General features: G+C 51.3%; 1 protein-coding gene across 1 annotated transcript in view; it reads left to right on the forward strand.

The window, feature by feature from the left end:
• The window catches only part of CAPN11 (calpain 11), a 28,864-nt gene that overhangs the window by 3,903 nt on the left and 6,265 nt on the right, over positions 1 to 18,696 (forward strand). The window contains exons 2-19 of the mRNA XM_032140520.2: positions 4,001 to 4,072; positions 6,502 to 6,752; positions 7,112 to 7,181; positions 9,493 to 9,611; positions 10,130 to 10,263; positions 10,408 to 10,576; positions 13,087 to 13,170; positions 13,272 to 13,357; positions 13,600 to 13,674; positions 13,857 to 14,017; positions 14,251 to 14,429; positions 16,629 to 16,640; positions 16,962 to 17,173; positions 17,471 to 17,510; positions 17,608 to 17,673; positions 17,759 to 17,816; positions 17,944 to 18,008; positions 18,264 to 18,363. Coding sequence (XP_031996411.1) covers positions 4,001 to 4,072; positions 6,502 to 6,752; positions 7,112 to 7,181; positions 9,493 to 9,611; positions 10,130 to 10,263; positions 10,408 to 10,576; positions 13,087 to 13,170; positions 13,272 to 13,357; positions 13,600 to 13,674; positions 13,857 to 14,017; positions 14,251 to 14,429; positions 16,629 to 16,640; positions 16,962 to 17,173; positions 17,471 to 17,510; positions 17,608 to 17,673; positions 17,759 to 17,816; positions 17,944 to 18,008; positions 18,264 to 18,363 — 1,953 coding nt within the window. The remainder of the gene's footprint in view (positions 1 to 4,000; positions 4,073 to 6,501; positions 6,753 to 7,111; positions 7,182 to 9,492; positions 9,612 to 10,129; positions 10,264 to 10,407; positions 10,577 to 13,086; positions 13,171 to 13,271; positions 13,358 to 13,599; positions 13,675 to 13,856; positions 14,018 to 14,250; positions 14,430 to 16,628; positions 16,641 to 16,961; positions 17,174 to 17,470; positions 17,511 to 17,607; positions 17,674 to 17,758; positions 17,817 to 17,943; positions 18,009 to 18,263; positions 18,364 to 18,696) is intronic.

Raw genomic sequence — 18,696 nt, forward strand, 5'->3', positions numbered from 1 at the left:
AACCTGGGGGAGGAAGCGCATGGGAGGGTCTTCTCCACACTCCATATTGGGGATGCATTCACTTTGACCCCTCAGTACCAGCCCAGAATAAATTCTCCATAAAACATGCTTAACACGAGTTAGGGTTTGCTCTCAGGAGCTCAAACCAGTGGCAAAGACAGACAAGCACGCACATGACTCCGACATTGGAGTCATATCACTAGTATCATTAAATCCTATGATGGAGGGACGCATATGTGACACAGAGCATGGGCCATGTGATCCTAGAAGGAGCTCAACAAATACCAGTTGACTAACTAGGTCAGTGGGGAGAAGGTGACTAACATTTTCTGAGCACCTGATAAACTCCAGTCTTTTTCACACGTTGCATTCTTCAATCCTGAAACACCCTCGCAGGTAGAATGCAGCAGCCTCTATACACAGGTGAGGAAACCAAGGCTCAGGGAGGTCAAACAACTCACCCAAGGTCACACAGCTGATTCTCTGGCTCTAGTGCAACCCAGGGCGTTAGCTCTGCTAAAAAGGGACAAGCCACCCCTTTTCCAACACCTTTATCCATCCTCAACACCCCCTGTCACCTGCTCCACACAGGGGAAGTGACTTCACAAAGACCACACACAAGTTGCAGTGTAGTGGACGAAGGGGGCGCACCGAGGCCAGCTGACTCACTCAACCCTCTCCAGCACAGCCATGGCTCCTCACCATGGCGACCTCCCAGCAAGGCAGCGAGCCTGATGGCTGACAGCGTAGAGCAGCCTGCCCTGACTCTAATGCCCACTGAGTCTGAGGAAGTTCCGCCTCTCTCTGCCTCAGTTTCTCTGTCTATAGCAGGGAAGTTATAAGCGTAAGCCTAACCAGTGGGGTTGTTGTGATGATTCAATCAGCTAATGCACGTAGGGTGTTTAGAATAGTGCCAGGCATGTAGTGAGCCCTCAAATGCTGCTAACTATTATTATTTTTAGAAATGCTATATAAGGGCTCACTACTCATAACTGAGGCAGGATTCCTAATATCTTCTCATCACAAGTTACAGGCTCTATGGAGAAGCAAAATTCAGGATGCTGAGTCTCCTCAACCTTATTATTTTGTGTTTGTTTTTGAGATGGGGGTCTCACTTTGTCATCCAGGCTGGAGCGAAGTGGAAGGATTATGGCTCACTGCAGCTTCCAACTCCCAGCCTCAAGCAATCCTCCCACCTCAGCCTCCCGAGGAGCTGGGACCACAGGCACATGCTACCATGCCCAGTTAATTTTTAAAAATTTTTATTTTGTAGACACAAGAGTCTCACTATGTTCCCCTTGCTGGTCTCGTGAGGCTGAGGAGGGAGGATCGCTTGAGCTCAGGAGTCTGAGGTTGCAGTGAGCTGTAACTGTGCCACTGCACTGCAGCATGGGGAACAGAGTGAGACTCTGTCTCAAAAAAGTGTATCTATACTGAACACTTACTATGTACTCAATACAGCAGCAGGAATACAGCAGCAAACAAAACAGACAAAAATCCCTGCCCTCACAGGCTTTCACTCATGAGGGAGGTAAACAATAAACAAAATATATAGTATATTGGGGTTGCTGCAGGATAGGGAGTAGGGGAGGGGTGGGAGAGAGAAAACATCTATGAATAATTAACCACAATACCAAGCAAGGCATCCGTTCATTCATTGCAGACATTATTGAGCCAACATTTTGAAACTCAGTAGTATACAAGATGGCCTCGCCCTCTCCTCTTGAGAGCTCACAGCCTCACAGAGGAGGCAGACAGGTTAACTCAGGGAAGGCAGGTAGTGATGGGTGTCCTAACAAAAGCGTAGGATGCTAGCGCAGCCCCAAGTTCTGCGCAGACACCACAGGGGAGGCTTCACGGAGGAGGCAGCATCAAGCAGGCACTGGGAGGCTGAACAGGACTTTTTCCCAGTGGCCCTAGTGTGAGCATGGGATCAGGAATGATTGCAGGCAGAGGCACAAGGATGGGAAGAGGAATGAGGGTAACCTGTGCAGAAAGGCATGGGGCCAGATGGCAGGTGGAAGCCTGGTTTGGGTTTGTCATGCTAACAAGGGAGAGACATCTAAAGTATTGGGGAGCGGGAGCAGTATCTATAATCAGGTTTGCATTTTATTTTATGTTATTTTTATTTATTTATTTATTTATTTTTGAGACACAGTCTTACTCTGCCACCCAGGCTGGGGTGCAGTGGCGCTCTCTCAACTCACTGCAACCTCCACCTCCCAGGTTCAAGCCACCTCCTGCCTCAGCCACAGAAGTAGCTGGGACCACAGGTGTGCACCACCACACCCGGCTAATTTTTGTATTTTTAGTAGACACGAGGTTTCACCATGTTGGCCAGTCTGGTCTTGAACTCCTAGCCTTAAGTGATCCACCTGCCTCAGCCTCCCAAAGTGCTGAGGTTACAGGGGTGAGCCACCATGCCGCCCCAGGTTTGCATTTTCAAAATCTCAGCTAACACTGTGGAGAACTAGTGGGGGAGGAGGGTGTTAGAAGAAAGGGGCCAGATAGGAAATCATTCTTCTGGCCTAGATTTTTGCTATTTAAGGTTAATTTATTGAGTGAGTTTTGTGTCAGAAACAAATGCAAACACTTCAGAATATCACCCATCTCACAGGTGGAGAAGCCAAGGCATGGGGAGATAAAGTGATGTTTTGGGAGGCCTCCCTGTGAGGGGATGCTTGGCTTCTAGTCCTCGCTTACTGCACTGGATGTGGCTCTGAACAGGGGCAGCCCCGATCGTGGGCTGTGTGGAGAAGGACAGGAGAGATGCTAAGAGGGTGCAGCAGACAGTGCAAGGGACATAGTGACAGGGTCTGGGAAGATCCCCAGGTCTCTGGCTAGGTGGAGGGAAGGGGAGGATGAGGCTGAGGAGACTGCTGGAGGGACTGTCTCTCCTGGGGCACAGAGCTCAAGAGAGCTGCTTGGACAGACAGGGTCTCCCCAAGTCTGGAACACTCAAGAGGGTCAAAGGGATGGGTTTGTACTGGGAGTGGTGGGCCCAGGGCTGGAGGGGGCTCTGGGGGCTGGCCTTATCCTGCTGGCAAAGCAATGTCCTGAAAGTTTCTGGAAGAAGTAAAGGGTTCAAAACCTCACTCAAAGGGAGCTGGTGTGGTGTGTGGTAGGGGCAGCATATGTGATGAATTGGAGACAGTCTTCAGGAGACAAGAGGCCATCTGAGGTCTGGGGGTTGTCTGAAGGCCCTGGCCTCGGACAGTGATGGTAGCAATGAGAAATTAGGGTCCTAGGAGGGGATGGCCCTTGTGAAGGACTCCGTGACTGTTTTGATGTGGGATGCGGTGTGTTGGGATTTTGGGGGACCAGGAGAACAGGGGGTCATTATAGGACCTGAGGAAATCCCAAGGAGGTACTCATGTGGAACAGGAGAAGGGGTTTGCTTGGGGCAGTGGCAAGAGGAAGGGGGATAAGTTCAGCAACAAATCATCTGTGAATGCCTTTGTTAACAGAGATGGGATGGGTTCTGCCAGCCTTCAGGCTGAGGAGAAACACTTCCCCTCGGGAGGCTCAGCATAGGGTGAAGGTTGCAAGCTTGGTCCAGGGTCTGCAGTACGGACTTCACCCCGCGCCCAACCCTCACTCTGTGACCTCGGGCAAGCTGCTTGGCCTCTGGGCCACCTCTGCTCCCTTTTCCAGTAATCAGGGTATTGCAGGTACCCCCTTGTAGGGCTGGTGTGCCTGGCACAGAGAAGGTGCTCAGTGCTGTCAGCTCTGCTGTTATAACTAGTCTCCTGATTCTGTCACTCAGGGGAGGAGGAATAACTGAGACCTCCTGCTCTTGCCTCTGGGGGACTCACCCTTCTGCGGGCTCAATCAGGGTCTCGCCTCTAAACAACCCAAGAACCCTGCTGCCCTCCCTGTAGCTGAGCCCCAACCCAGTTCTTTTCCTCATTCTAAAATCTTCCTACACCCCAGCCCCAGCTGGGCTCTGTTTAACTTTAGACCACAGCCTTCCTCCCCTCCTCCCACTCTCTTATTCTAGGGCCGAGTCTTACAGAGTCAGCAGAGAGCCTGGATGGATCACAGGAGGATAAGCCTCGGGGCTCATGTGCGGGTAGGACTGCAGACTCAGTCGTGGCTCTGTGGCCTCCCTTTTTCTTCCTCCTCCTTCACTCTCTTCTCTTCCCCTGGGCCTGCTGGTGGGGGAAGTCAGTCGTGTTGTGTGGGGAGGGCAGCGGGGGGAGGGGAGGCTACCCTCAGGAAGGCATGTTGGCAGTTTGCAGTCTCCCTGGGGGCGGAGGTGTGGGCAGGGTGTCCAGAGTCCCAAGCAGCCTGGCAGGCCTAGGATCCATCAGTCAGCCTGACTCAACTCTTACCCTGACACTCACCCAGTGCCACCCGCTCAGCCATTACCTGACCCAGCCCAACACCAGCAGCCCTTCCCTCTGCCCTCCGCTCTCTACACTCCATTATTTCCACTCTCCTTAAAAGAGCAGCGTCTAGGCTGGGCGTGGTGGCTCATGACTGTAATCCCAGCACTTTGGGAGGCTGAGGCAGGTGGATCACCTGAGTTCGGGAGTTCGAGACCAGCCTGGCTAACATGGTGAAACCCTATCTCTACTAAAAATACAAAATTAGCCAGATGTAGCAGTGGGCACCTGTAATCCCAGCTACTCGGGAGGCTGAGGCAGGAGAATCACTTGAACCTGGAAGGCGGAGGTTGCAGTGAGCCGAGATCATGCCACTGCACTCCAGCCTGAGCAACAGAGTGAGACTCCATCTCAAAAAAAAAAAAAAAAGTAGCAGCATCTGTTTAGATGGTCTGGAGGCCATTTTTTTTTTAAACAGCTTTATTGAGAGACAATTCAAATACCCTACAGTTCACCCATTTAAAGTGTACCATTTGGCTGGGTGCAGTGGTTCATGCCAGTAATCCCAGCACTTTGGGAGGCCAAGACTGGAGGATTGCTTGAGCCCAGGAGTCCAAGACCGGTCTGGGCAACATAGTGAGATCCCGTCTCTACAAAAATTAGAAGTTAAAAAATCAGACAGGCCGTGGTGGCACACACTTGTGGTCCCAGCTACTCAGGAGGCTGACATGAGAAGATAATTTGAGCCCGGGAGGTCAAGGCTGCAGTGAGCCATGATCAAGCCACTGTACTCCAGCCAGGGCAACAGAGTGTGACTCTGTTTCAAAAAAAAAAAAAAAGGGATAATTCCAAAGTACAATTCCAGCCAGGTGTGGTGGGAGAACAAGACCAGCCAACATGGCAAGACTCTGCCTCTTAAAAAAAAATGGAAAGAAAAAAAAACAGAGTGTATAATTCAGTGGCTTTTAGTATATTCACAGAGTTATGCATCCAACACCACAACCAGTTTTAGATTGTTTTCATTATCCTCCCAAAGAAACCCCATACCCTTTAGCCATCAACTTCTAATCCCCTATCTCCTTAAGCAACAGGCAACCCCTAATCTACGTTCTGTCTCTCTCTATAGACATTTTATTTAAATAGAATCACACAATATGGGGTTCTTTTTTTTTTTTTTTTTGAGATGGAGCCTCACTCTGTTGCCCATGCTAGAGTGCAGTGGCACCATCTTGGCTCGCTGCAACCTCCACCTCCTGGGTTCAAGCAATTCTCCTGCTCAGCCTCCCAAGTAGCTGGGATTACAGGCGCCTGCCACCATGCCCAGCTAATTTTTGTATTTTTAGTAGAGACAAGGTTTCACCATGTTGGCCAGGCTGGTCTTGAACTCCTGACCTCATGATCCGCCCACCTTGTCCTCCCAAAGTGCTGGGATTACAGGCATGAGCCACTGCACCAGGCCAATATGGGGTTCTTTGTGACTGTCTTCTTTCCTTTAAAAAAATATATTTATTTATTTATTTTTATTTATTTTTGAGACAGAGTTTCACTCTTGTCGCCCAGGCTGGAGTGCAGTGGCATGATCTCAGTTAACTGCCACCTCTGCCTCCTGGGTTCAAGCGATTCTCCTGCCTCAGCCTCCCAAGTAGTTGGATTACAGGCATCTTGCCCCCACACCCAGCTAATTTTTTGTATTTTTAGTAGGGACAGGGTTTCACCATGTTGGTCAGGCTGGTCTCGAACTCCTGACCTCAGGTGATCTGCCCACCTTGGCCTCCCAAAGTGCTGGGATTACAGGCGTGAGCCACCATGCTCAGCCTATTTATTTTTTTTTAGAGACAAGGTCTTGCTCTGTCACCCAGACTCGAGCGCCATCACATCTCATTGCAGCCTCAAACTCCCACAGCCTAGAATTCCAGGGCTCAGGTGATCCTCCCATTTCAGCCTCCTGAGTAGCTGGGACTACAGGCACATGCCACCATGCGCAGCTAATTAAAAAAATGTTGTTTTGTAAAGATGAGATCTCACCATGTTGCCCAGGCTGGTCTCAAACTCCTGGGCTCAAGAGATCCTCCCACCTCAGCCTCCCAAAGTGCTGAGATTACAGGAGTGAACCACTGTGCCCAGCTTATTACATTTTTTAATTGTGTTATTTGTCTTTTTTTTTCTTAAGCAGAGCCCACTTTTACTGATACAGGAATGGTGGCTCACATAAACAACAGCCGGCTCAAGACCAAGGGCGTGGGCCAGCACCACAACGCCCAGAACTTTGGTAACCAGAGCTTTGAGGAGCTGCGAGCAGCCTGTCTAAGAAAGGGGGAGCTCTTCGAGGACCCCTTATTCCCTGCTGAACCCAGCTCACTGGGCTTTAAGGACCTGGGCCCCAACTCCAAAAATGTGCAGAACATCTGCTGGCAGCGGCCCAAGGTGGGAACTGGAAGGGAGGCATGGACTCCTGGACGGAGGGGAGCTTGTAGTGATCCCTCTATCACTTTTAGAATCTTCAACGCCCCCCACCACCCCATTCTGAGCCTGGCACTAGGCCCCACCTTCATCAGAGCTAGGGACGGTTCTGAATATGCTTAAGCCAAACCTCCTAAGTAACCCTAAGAAATCACCCACCAACCTCTGCTATCACCAGCTGCAGCTGTGCCAAGTTGGTCCTGTACCCTCTCCCTGCCCCTCATATCTGTTCCCCAAGGTGGGCATCATTCCCCAGCAAAAGTGGGAGAAAGGTGGGGAGGGGGTGTCCTGGGACCCCTGAATCCTTTATTCCTTTGCTGCAGGATATCATAAGCAACCCTCTCTTCATCATGGATGGGATTTCTCCGACAGACATCTGCCAGGGGATCCTCGGTGAGTGGGGCACAGGAAGCTGGTCTCCACTTGGGGAAGAGGATTGGGGGAGGGGTGCCAGGGTATCTTTTGAAGCTGGAAAACAGGGAGCCCTAAGGTTCAGACAGCCTGCTTCTGTTCCCCTGTCCCTCCCCTTCTGAGGAGACGACAGTGAGAACACCATGCATTCTTCCTGCTCCTCCCAAGTCTGGATGCCACTCCCTGACTGCTGCAGTCTTGGGGGGGAATATTAGTTATATATGACTACATAATAAATTACCTAGGACTTAGCAACTTAAAAAAAATTTTTCTTATCTCCTGGTTTCTGTGGGTTAGAAATTCAGAAGCAGAATCACTGGATGGGTCTGGTTCAGGGTTTATCAGGAGGTTACAGTCAAGACGTCTGCAACCTGTGATCATCTGAAGGCTCGCCTGGGGCTGGAGGGTCTGCTCCTAGGAGGGTGCACTTACATGGCAGGAGCTCTCAGGTCCTTGCTGGCTGTTGGCAGGAGGCCCCAGTTCCTCTCCATATAGGCTTCTCCATGGGGCTGCTTGAGTGTCCACGCAACGTGGTAGCTTGCTCTTCCAAAGCAAGTTATCTAAGAGAGAGGACAAGGAGGGAAGCCATAATGCCTTTTCTGACCTCGTCTCAGGAGTTGCACATCATCACTTCCACCATATTCTATTTGTTAGAAGCAAGCACTGAATCTGGTCCACACTCAAGAGGAGAGGAATTAGGCTCTACCTTTGGAAGGGAGAATGGTCGAAGAAACCACTACAGGTGCTAGAACCTGATCAATCTGGGGTATCAAATAGGAGGGCAACAGGGTCCACTCAGCCCACTCTCACAAGGCTCCCATAGAAAGCCCCAGGGTAGATCTTTCTCCCTAAGTCTGGTCCTATTCAAGGGTTTCCTCCAGATCCCTCGTTGCCTCTTTAGGGATAAAGCCAGGGTGGGCTTTCTCTGAGACTGAATTCTGTCCTCTTGGGACAGAAAAAAGGGCAAGGTGTGGGCAGAGCAGAGGCCAAGGAGACCTTAGACCCCAGGGCCGCTGCTGTGGCTGCTGTGGCTCAGTAGGCTGGAGGGACAATGTGCTGGAGGAGGAGGGAATTCACTTCTCCGAGGCACTCTAACAGTGAGGGGGATTGGAGCGCCCTTAATATTCCTCTCTCCAGGCAGCCAAGAAGCCATTGGTAATCATAGAAACTTTCTGCTCCCTCAACCTCAGCCTGGCCTAGGATGGCCAGCACCCTGCCCCTGGACCCCACCCAGCAAGGGCTGAGATGCCCAGGAGACAGGTGGCAATGGAGGTCTGTAGTGCTCATCTCCCATAGGATTCCCTTTAGCTGAACTTCAGGCCAGGGACACTGCCTCATACCCACTTCAATGCCTAGCTCCAGGGATCCTGCTGGGGTACATACTGAGCCCTGGGTCCCCAATATAATGTGGGTGACATGAGAGAGAGACCTCTTGGGACCTTCATGGCCACACCAGTGTACTCACAGGGTGCAGGAAGGTGACTGGATCTGTTGGAAGAATGTGGAGAGTATTGGCTCTGTCTCAAAGAAAGCAGGTTACTGGTCAGGTGCGGTGGCTCATACCTGTAATCCCAGCACCTTGGGAGGCCAAGGCAGGAGGATTGCTTGAGCTCAGGAGTTCAAGACCAGCCTGGGCAGCATAGTGAGACTCTGTCTCTACTTATATATAAAAATTTACTTTTAAAAAATAGGTTCCTAGAGCCTAAGGCCAAAAGTTCCTCTTTTCCAAACTCAAGAAAACAAAAGCATGTGGCTCTCACATAATAGAAAAGGTACAGCCAGGCACTGTGACTCACACCTGTAATCCCAACACTTTGGGAGGCTAAGGCTGGCAGATCTCTTGAGGCCAGGAGTTCAAGACCAGCGTGGCCAACATGGTGAAACCCTATCTCTACTAAATATGCAAAAATTAGCCAGGTGTGGTGGCGGGTGCCTGTGGTCCCAGCTACTCAGGAGGCTGAGACAGGAGAATCGCTCAAACCCGGGAGGCAGAGGTTGCAGTGAGCTGAGATCGTGCTATTGCACTCCAGCCTGGGCGACACAGCAAGACACTGACTCAAAAAAGAAAATGTACAGAAACTCACCTTACTAGACTCTCTCTGCCTTCAGTTTCTCCCTGTTTGCCTTCTTCCTGAACACTCTTTAGTGGGAGGGCTGAAGGAGGGTGCCTCTCTGCCGGAGGGTGAGAATGGGGTACAGGGTCAAGTTCCTGCTCCCCTAGGCCTTGGATTCTGAGGCCCACCCACACATATGGGGTTGCTCAGGGGTGGCAAAGCCCTGCCTGTCTTTCCAGGGGACTGCTGGCTGCTGGCTGCCATCGGCTCCCTTACCACCTGCCCCAAACTGCTGTACCGTGTGGTGCCCAGAGGACAGAGCTTCAAGAAAAACTATGCTGGCATCTTCCATTTTCAGGTGAAGGACAGTGTGAGAGCCACCATGGCTTTGTGGGGGGCGGGGGAAGAATCATAAATGCTTTGAAGTTTACCTTCTTTCCTTTTGAAAAATAGCATTTATTAGGGTGGGTTTTGGGCTAATTATCAGAGAAATATCTGCCCACCAAAGAAACCATGTAAGCTAAGTTTTTAAGTCCCAAAAGATAATAGTTGTTAGCAATCTGTGGCTCTTTCTCCCTTCTCCCTCTTTTCCTCTCCACTGTATGTGTGGGTGTGTGTGACACTGGTAGTCTTTGTCACATAATTTTTGTAATCTGCCCCTTTAACTTAGCAACATGTGGACAAATTCCCCTCGGGAGACCGTGGCAGAAGCTGGAGAGGAGGCGGGGCCAGGCTCAGGCTTTGGGTTGCCTTTCCCTCACTATTCAGTGATTCTGGAGAGTGGAGCCTCTGACACTGGCGTGTCATCAGGTCTGGCCACTAGGAGGCGCTTGATGATAGGGTTCCCACGCAAGGGGTGTGCGTTGCTACCCGCAGATTTGGCAGTTCGGGCAGTGGGTGAACGTGGTGGTGGATGACCGGCTGCCCACAAAGAATGACAAGCTGGTGTTCGTGCACTCAACCGAACGCAGTGAGTTCTGGAGCGCCCTGCTGGAGAAGGCGTATGCCAAGTGAGTGCTGGGAGCTGAGGAAGAGGGCTTGCCTTGCCTCTGTCTGGGCAGCTGGAATCAGGGGGAAGGGAGGGGGTCGCAGGATATCCCTCCCTCCCCTCACCTCCATCCTAGAGCCCAACAGTGCCTTCTCTGTGCCTACAGGCTGAGTGGGTCCTATGAAGCATTGTCAGGGGGCAGTACCATGGAGGGCCTTGAGGACTTCACAGGAGGCGTGGCCCAGAGCTTCCAACTCCAGAGGCCCCCTCAGAACCTGCTCAGGCTCCTTAGGAAGGCCGTGGAGCGATCCTCCCTCATGGGTTGCTCCATTGAAGTAAGCAAAGCATGGTCCCACCTCAGGGCCTTTGCACCTGCTGTTGCTGTCACCCAAAAGGCTCTTCCCCCAGTATCTGCATGGCCAGCACCTTCTCATTCAGTTCAACTGCACTTTCCCCAGACTAGCCTTCCCTATCTCCCCGTCTAAAGTCGCTGTCTCCACCCTATTTACTTTCTTTTTCTTTTCTTTTCTTTTTTTTTTTTTTTGAGACAGGGTCTCATCGTGTCTCCCAGGCTGGAGTGCAGTGGCAAGATCTCGGCTCACTGCAACCTCCACCTCCTGGGTTCAAGTGATTCTCCTGCCTCAGCCTCCTAAGGAGCTGGGATTACAGCCGCATGCCACCACGCCTGCCTAATTTTTTGTATTTTTAGTAGAGAAGGTGTTTCGTCATATTGGCCAGGCTGGTCTCAAACTCCTGACCTCAAGTGATCCACCTGCCTCGGCCTCCCATAGTGCTGGGATTACAGGCATGAGCCACGGTGCCCGGAGAGCCCTGTTTACTTTCTGTCTGGTTTTTACTTTCTCCCCAACATTTATTGTGACCTGAAATTATCTTGCTTATCTATGTTTTCACTTATAGCCCATCTTCTCCAGATAGTACTCACATTCCATGAGGGCAGGGACCTTCTTTGTCTCATTCACTGCTGGACCGTGGAACTTAGGAAGGAGCCCAGCATGCAATAGGCACCCAACCAACATTTGCTCAACGAAATACATGAACCCAGGGTGCTACATATGACCCTGCATCTTGGCATTTATCCCAGAGAAATGAAGACATGTCTCCAAAAATGTTTGTACACAAATGTTTACAGCAACTTTATTCATTATAGCCCCAAAACAGGAAACAACCTAGATGTCCTTTAATGAGTAAACGGTTAAACAAACTGTGTTGATTACACACCGTGGAATATTACTCAGCAATAAAAAAGAACAAACTATTGATACTCAGAGAAACTAGGACAGATCTCAGGGGAATTATGCCGAATGAAAGAAGCCAACCCTAGCCAGGTGCAGTGGCTCATGCCTGTAATTCCAACACTTTGGGAGGCTGAGGTGGGAGAATTGCTTGAGCCCAGGTGTTCGAAACCAGCCTAAGAAATATAGTGAGACCTCATCTCTACCAAAAAAAAAAAAAAAAAAAATTTTAATTAGCCGAGAACAATCCTCCCCAAGTTAACATGATGTTCATGATATCCTTTTTTTTTTTTTTTTTTTGGAACAGAGTTTCATCTGTCACCAGGTGAGTGCAGTGGTGTGATCTCTTCCCAACATCCACCTCCTGGTTCAGGTAGTTTCACCATGTTGGCCAGACTGGTCTTGAACTCCCGACCTCAGGTGATCCGCCCTCCTTGGCCTCCCAAAGTGCTGGGATTACAGGTGTGAACCACTGTGCCTGGCCTTAAATGACATTCTTGAAATGACAAAATAATAGAAATTAAGAACAGATGACTGGTTGCCAGGGTTTAGGGAAAGGGAGTCATGAGAAGAGATGGGTTTGGTTATAAAAGGGCGACTCAAGGGATGCTTGTGGTGATAGAAATGTTCTATATCTTGACTGTGGTGGTGGCTACACGAAACTACACGTAATGGAATTGCATAGAGCACACAAAAGTGAGCACTTGTAAAACTGGGGAAATCTGTATAAGGTTTACGGATTGCATCCATATCAACATTCTGGGCCAGACACGGTGGCTCACACCTGTAATCCCAGCACTTTGGGAGGCTGAGGTGGGCAGATTACTTGAGCTCAGAAGTTTGAGACAAGCCTGGGCAACATGGCAAGACCCAATCTCTACTAAAAATACAAAAATTAGCCGGGCATGGTGGCAAGAGCCTTAAGTCTCAGCTACTCAGGAGGCTGAGGTGAGAGGCTTGCTTGAGTCTAGGAGGTCCGGGTTGCAGTGAACCGAGATCACACCACTGCACTCCAGCCTGGGTGACACAGTGAGACCCTGTCTCAAAAATAATAATAAAGCCAGGTGCGGTGGCTCACGCTTGTAATCCCAGCACTTTGAGAAGCCGAGGTGGGCAGATCACCTGAGGTCAGGAGTTCGAGACCAGCCTGGCCAACATGGTAAAACCCCATTTATACTAAAAATACAAAAAATTAGCGAGGCACGGTGGTGGGCGCCTGTAATCCCAGCTACTTGGGAGTCTGAGGCAGGAGAATCACTTGAACCTGCAAGGCAGAGGTTGTAGTGAGCCGAGATCTCGCCACTGCACTCCAAGAGCAACAAGAGCGAAGCTCTGTCTCAAATAATAATAAATAATAATAATAACAATTTTTAAAACGTTCTGGTTTTGATATTTCACTGTAGTTTTGCCAGATGTTACCACTGGGGGAAACTGAGTATGGAATACACGTGAATTGCATGTGAATCTGCAATTATTTCAAAATAATGATAATTTAAGAGTTTAGTTAAAAAAAATTAACCTGGAGAGCTCTCCCCTTCCTTTGGGTGCCCAGTCCAGGTGCTCCATGCCCTCCCTCCCTCTCTGTTCTGTAGGTCACCAGCGATAGTGAACTAGAATCCATGACCGGCAAGATGCTGGTGAGAGGGCATGCTTACTCAGTGACTGGACTTCAGGATGTGAGTCCTGAGAAATGCCCCCTACCCTGAGGACCCTGAGAAGGAGGAGAACATCTCCTTGACCCCATAACTCTGACCTTTAACCACCCCCACCCACCCAGGTCCACTACAGAGGCAAAACGGAAACGCTGATTCGGGTCCGGAATCCTTGGGGCCGGATTGAGTGGAATGGAGCTTGGAGTGACAGGTAGGTGCCCCCAACCCAGGTGAGGGGTGGTCGGAGGATACAGCAGGCAGTGCCAGGTGGACTGACTGGTGTCCCATCTGGGAGAACAAGCTGTACAACAGGGCAAAGCCCCTCCCTCTAGATTCTCCATCTAGCTCCTCACCCCAGCAGGCAGATATTCAGGGAAAAGGCAATCCCTTGGAGAGGAAGGAGGTGCCATGTGACCTCCGCCCCTCTCCTTCCACCGCCCATCTCTGCTCCAGTGCCAGGGAGTGGGAAGAGGTGGCCCCAGACATCCAGATGCAGCTGCTGCACAAGACGGAGGATGGGGAGTTCTGGTCAGTGTGGCTTGGGGTGGGCTTCCTACCACCGCTGCAGGCCCTGGTCCTTCATCTCCCTGCTCTGCTCCTCTCTGTGCCTTGGATGGGGAGGCTTGGGGTGGTTGTGGGGGGTGGTTCAGGGAAAGGAAACTGAGGACGCAAGTGTGCTGCTGATGGGCTCCACCCCCACCCCACCACAGGATGTCCTACCAAGATTTCCTGAACAACTTCACGCTCCTGGAGATCTGCAACCTCACGCCTGATGCACTCTCGGGGGACTACAAGAGCTACTGGCACACCACCTTCTACGAGGGCAGCTGGCGCAGAGGCAGCTCCGCAGGGGGCTGCAGGAACCACCCCGGTGGGTGAGGGGGTGAGGGGGGAGGGGGTGTGCAGGGAGTGAAGGATGGGCCACAGCTCACCATGAAACCAGACCTGGGGCACAAGTCACTGGAGTCAGGGTCCATGAGGTCAGATTTCACAGCCCCTGTGGAGGAGACAGCTCCTGTGTGGCTGGGGAAGCTTGGTCCACCCTGGGAAGGGCGTGGCCAAGGGAAGGCCCTGTATAACCATGCTGACCCGCTTCCGCCACAGGCACGTTCTGGACCAACCCCCAGTTTAAGATCTCTCTCCCTGAGGGGGATGACCCAGAGGATGATGCAGAGGACAATGTTGTGGTCTGCACCTGCCTGGTGGCCCTAATGCAGAAGAACTGGCGTCATGCACGGCAGCGAGGAGCCCAGCTGCAGACCATTGGCTTTGTCCTCTACTCGGTGGGTGCCTGGCTGGTCCCCCCGGCCACTCACTGTCCCTCACCTGGCCTCACTCCTTTCTTTCTTTCTTTTTTTTTTTTTTCGAGACAGAGTCTCACTCTGTTGCCCAGGCTGAAGTGCAGTGGCACAATCTCCATTCACTGCAACCTCCGCCTCCCCAGTTCAAGTGATTCTCGTGCCTCAGCCTTCCCAATAGCTGGATTACAGATGTGCAACACCATGCCCAGCTAATTTTTGTATTTTTAGTAGAGATAGGGTTTTACCATGTTGGCTAGGCTGGTCTGGAACTCATGACCTCAGGTAATCTGCCTGTCTCGGCCTCCCAAAGTGTTGGAATTACAGGTGTGAGCCACCACACCTGGCGGCCTGGCCTCACTCCTTTCTCCCCGGGGCCACTTCCTGCCTGGGAGAGGGACAGGTTACAACAGGCTTCACAGCCCCGATTATTAACTTTTTTTTTTTAAGAAAGGATCTCAGTCTGTTGCCCAGGTTGGAATGCAGTGGCGCGATTACGGCTCACAGCAGCCCTGACCTCCCAGGCTCAAGCAATCCTCCCACCTCAGCCTCCTGACTAGCTAGGACTACAGGCAATTGTCCTGCTAGTTTTTTTAATTTTTTGTAAGATAGGATCTCACTATGTTGCCCAGGCTGAGCCCTGACTCTTGAATAGTGCTTTGTGCTTTTCAAGCCAGAGCCGGCAGTTTTCTCTTCACAGATTTTATCCTTTGTGCCAGGCATTGTTCCAAAGGTCTTAGGAATACTAACTACTAACGCCCTTAAGGAAGCGGAAGGAGCCTGCGGGCCAGAGACATGAAGTCACTTGCCCAAGCTCACACGTCCAAGGGTTAGAGGCCAAGTCTGTGTCCTGATTCCCAGGCGCTCTGAGACTTTTCCACACGCCCTCCCAACAATCCATCCTCCTTGTCTGCCCCACCAGCAGTACTCACTTCAGGAGCCAAGAAAAAGCCCTGATAAGCATTTCCCAAGCCAAACCACGCTTTGCAAAATTCTCCAGATTCTCCAAAAGAATGTTGTTCATTCACTTGCATTCCCTTATATAAGCAAGTATTTATGGAGCATCTACTGTATGCCAGGCCCCTGTCCAGTCTCCAGGGGTTCAATAGTGAGCAAAATAGATACAAGCCTTGCCCTACTCTTAAGGCCATTAGTCCACCAGGCTAACAGACTGGTGCCTCAGGATAACATTTTTGCTGGGGGAAGTGGCTCATGCCTATTATCCCAGCACTTTGGGAGGCCAAGGTGGGAGGATCACTTGGAGGATGCCCAAGGAATTTAACACCGGCCTGGGCAACACAGCAAGACCCTGTCTCGACAAAAAAAAAAAAAACAAAAAAAAATTAGCCAGGCATGGTGGCACACACCTGTGGTCCCAGCTCCTCAAGAAGCTGAGGTGAGAGGATCACTTGAGCTCAGGAGGTTGAAGCTGTGGCGAGCCATGATCGCACCACCGCACTTCAGCCTGGGTGCAGAGTGAGACCCTGTCTCAAAGACATCTTCCAGGTTAAAAAAGCTCGGGAAAGACTACTCCAGCCTGAGCTCTCGGGTGCACACAAGCACACTGAGGTGCTGATAAGCCACCTCTGCAATAGAGCAACCTGTTTAACTTTGTTTAACTCACATTTTTACAAACTTATTTGTCCTCGATCCTCAATTTTAGTAATCTTCACTTCCTGCAGGATATGAGTGTTCCACGGAAACGCAAAACACTGTCCTAGATTTTTATCTTAGCTTTTTCACTTTTCAGCCTTCTGAGGTTGGACAAATCACCTCACATCTTTGGGATTCTGTTTCCTTCCCTTAACCTGGAAAGATAAAAATCTACCTTGCATAAACTGTACTTTCCTATCCAAAGCTGAAGGATTTTTTTTTTTTTTGACACGGGGTCTCACTCTGTTGTCCAGGCTGGAGGGCAGTGACATGATCATGACTCACTGCAGCCTTGACCTCCAGCTCAAGCAATCCTCCCACCTCTGCAGCAGAGGGATTGGTAATGCCAGGAGCTTTGAACTGTCAGAGCCCGTGCCCCACGCCACCACCAGTGTCCCAGTGCCCTTAATACCCCTCCAACAACACACACACAGACACAGACACACACTATACACATCCCACTTGGCTTCTGAAGGCCTGCGGCCCTTCACCACCCTAGAGATCTGACTCTCCTCTTTCTTCCCTTCCCAGGTCCCAAAAGAGGTACAGAAGATAAAGATGTGGGGCTTGTTCCTGGACACACACCCACCCCACCCCTGGCTGCAAGTGGATTGGCAGAGGGTGGAATTTGGCGAGAGGCTCTGGGGGTCACTGGGTTAGGATTCCAGCCCTCTTCGGGGCTGTTAGGGGTCGGGAAAGGAAGAGACCCTACTGGAGCTGCGGGCCACTTAGGCAGTGTCCAGGCCAGGGCAGTTGGTGGTGGCACCTACCTCCAACCCTACCCGGCCAGGCCGTTCACCCTGGGGGACCCTCCCTCCCTAACCTCCCATGCCAGTCCTGTACCCACTTCCAGGATGCATATAGTTTCAGAACATCCAGGATGTCCACTTGAAGAAGGAATTCTTCATGAAGTATCAGGACCACGGCTTCTCAGAGATCTTCGCCAACTCACGGGAGGTGAGCAGCCAACTCCGGCTGCCTCCGGGGGAATATATCATTATTCCCTCCACCTTTGAGCCACACAGAGATGCCGACTTCCTGCTTCGGGTCTTCACCGAGAAGCACAGCGAGTCATGGTAAGGGGCTGCAGCTCACTGCTCCAAGGCCTGCCACCCAAGAGCTGCAGGATATGAAGCTCAGGCAGCTACTGTCGGGTCCTCCCTCACTTTGTCCCTATTTTACAGTCAGGGAAACTGAGGCATGAGAAGGTGAAGTCCCAGTTAGTGGCAGAACCAGAAATAGAACTAGAACCCAGATTCCATGGAGCTGCCCTATATTGCTTCAAAGACATGACATGACCCCCCAGAGCACCCCGCCGAAACCCCCTCCTCCCTCCCCCTGGTAACTCTTGAGCTTTCAATCATTTTGCCCAGGGAATTGGATGAAGTCAACTATGCTGAGCAACTCCAAGAGGTGAGGGGAGGCTGTAGGGCTGGGGGTTGGAAGGAAGCTCCTGGGCCTGTGAAGGAAGTTTTCTGACCAGGTCCCTCTCCTGCTCCCTTGCCCCCAGGAAAAGGTCTCTGAGGATGACATGGGCCAGGACTTCCTACATTTGTTTAAGATAGTGGCAGGAGAGGTGAGCAGGCCCCGGGCGGAGGGCTGACGGGAGGGGGATGAGGGGCTGGAGGGGCTCGAGTGGGGTTCACAGTTCCCCTTCCTAGGGCAAGGAGATAGGGGTGCATGAGCTCCAGAGGCTGCTCAACAGGATGGCCATCAAATGTGAGTCTTCCACTCCTGCTGCACATGACCCCTCCCCCATATTTTGTGCCCCTCTTGATCACTCCAAGTGCCCTCACGATACCTCATTTACCCTGTCTGTCCTTTCTACCCCTTCCCTTCCTCACAGTCAAAAGCTTCAAGACCAAGGGCTTTGGCCTGGATGCTTGCCGCTGCATGATTAACCTCATGGATGTATCCTCCTGTCCAGTGCTCTCTTGGCCCTGTCCCCTGCCCACAAGCCTGGCCCAGAGATGGCCACCCTGGGCCAGCCACGTCCTCCTCTCTGATGGGGATTAGGCTCTGGGGTAGCAGAAGATGCCAGTTCTTCTGGCTGCTACAGTACCGGAACCCCAGCGCTTGTGTGTCCCCTCAGGAAGCCCCGCTGCTTCCCTGTCCCCTGGGATGCCTTCTTCACTCCCTTCTCTGTTGTCCTTGACCACCTTCCAGAAAGATGGCTCTGGCAAGCTGGGGCTTCTAGAGTTCAACATCCTGTGGAAAAAACTCAAGAAATGGATGGTAAAGGGCACTAAAGGGGCAGCCTCCAGGGGTGAGGAAAAGAGGGTCTTAGGAGAGATGGAACTAATGTGGGGAAGCTAGAACCCGAGCCCTAACTACACACACACACACCCCCAACCACACCACACTCACACACACACACACACTCAACCACACCACACTCACACACACACATACACACTCATACACAGACACAACCACACCACACACACACACACACGCACACACTAGAAAAGGGTCTGTTGGAGTGTGGCATATTACCCAGTCAAAATATTTTATAACAAGTATAGCTCAGGTATCAACTAGTCATGAAGGATGCACACAGAGCGCTGGGCAGGACACCAGTGCCCCTGACAACCCATGC

The sequence above is a fragment of the Hylobates moloch genome, unplaced genomic scaffold, assembly GCF_009828535.3.
Source record: "Hylobates moloch isolate HMO894 unplaced genomic scaffold, HMol_V3 SCAFFOLD_20, whole genome shotgun sequence".
NCBI lineage: Eukaryota > Metazoa > Chordata > Mammalia > Primates > Hylobatidae > Hylobates > Hylobates moloch.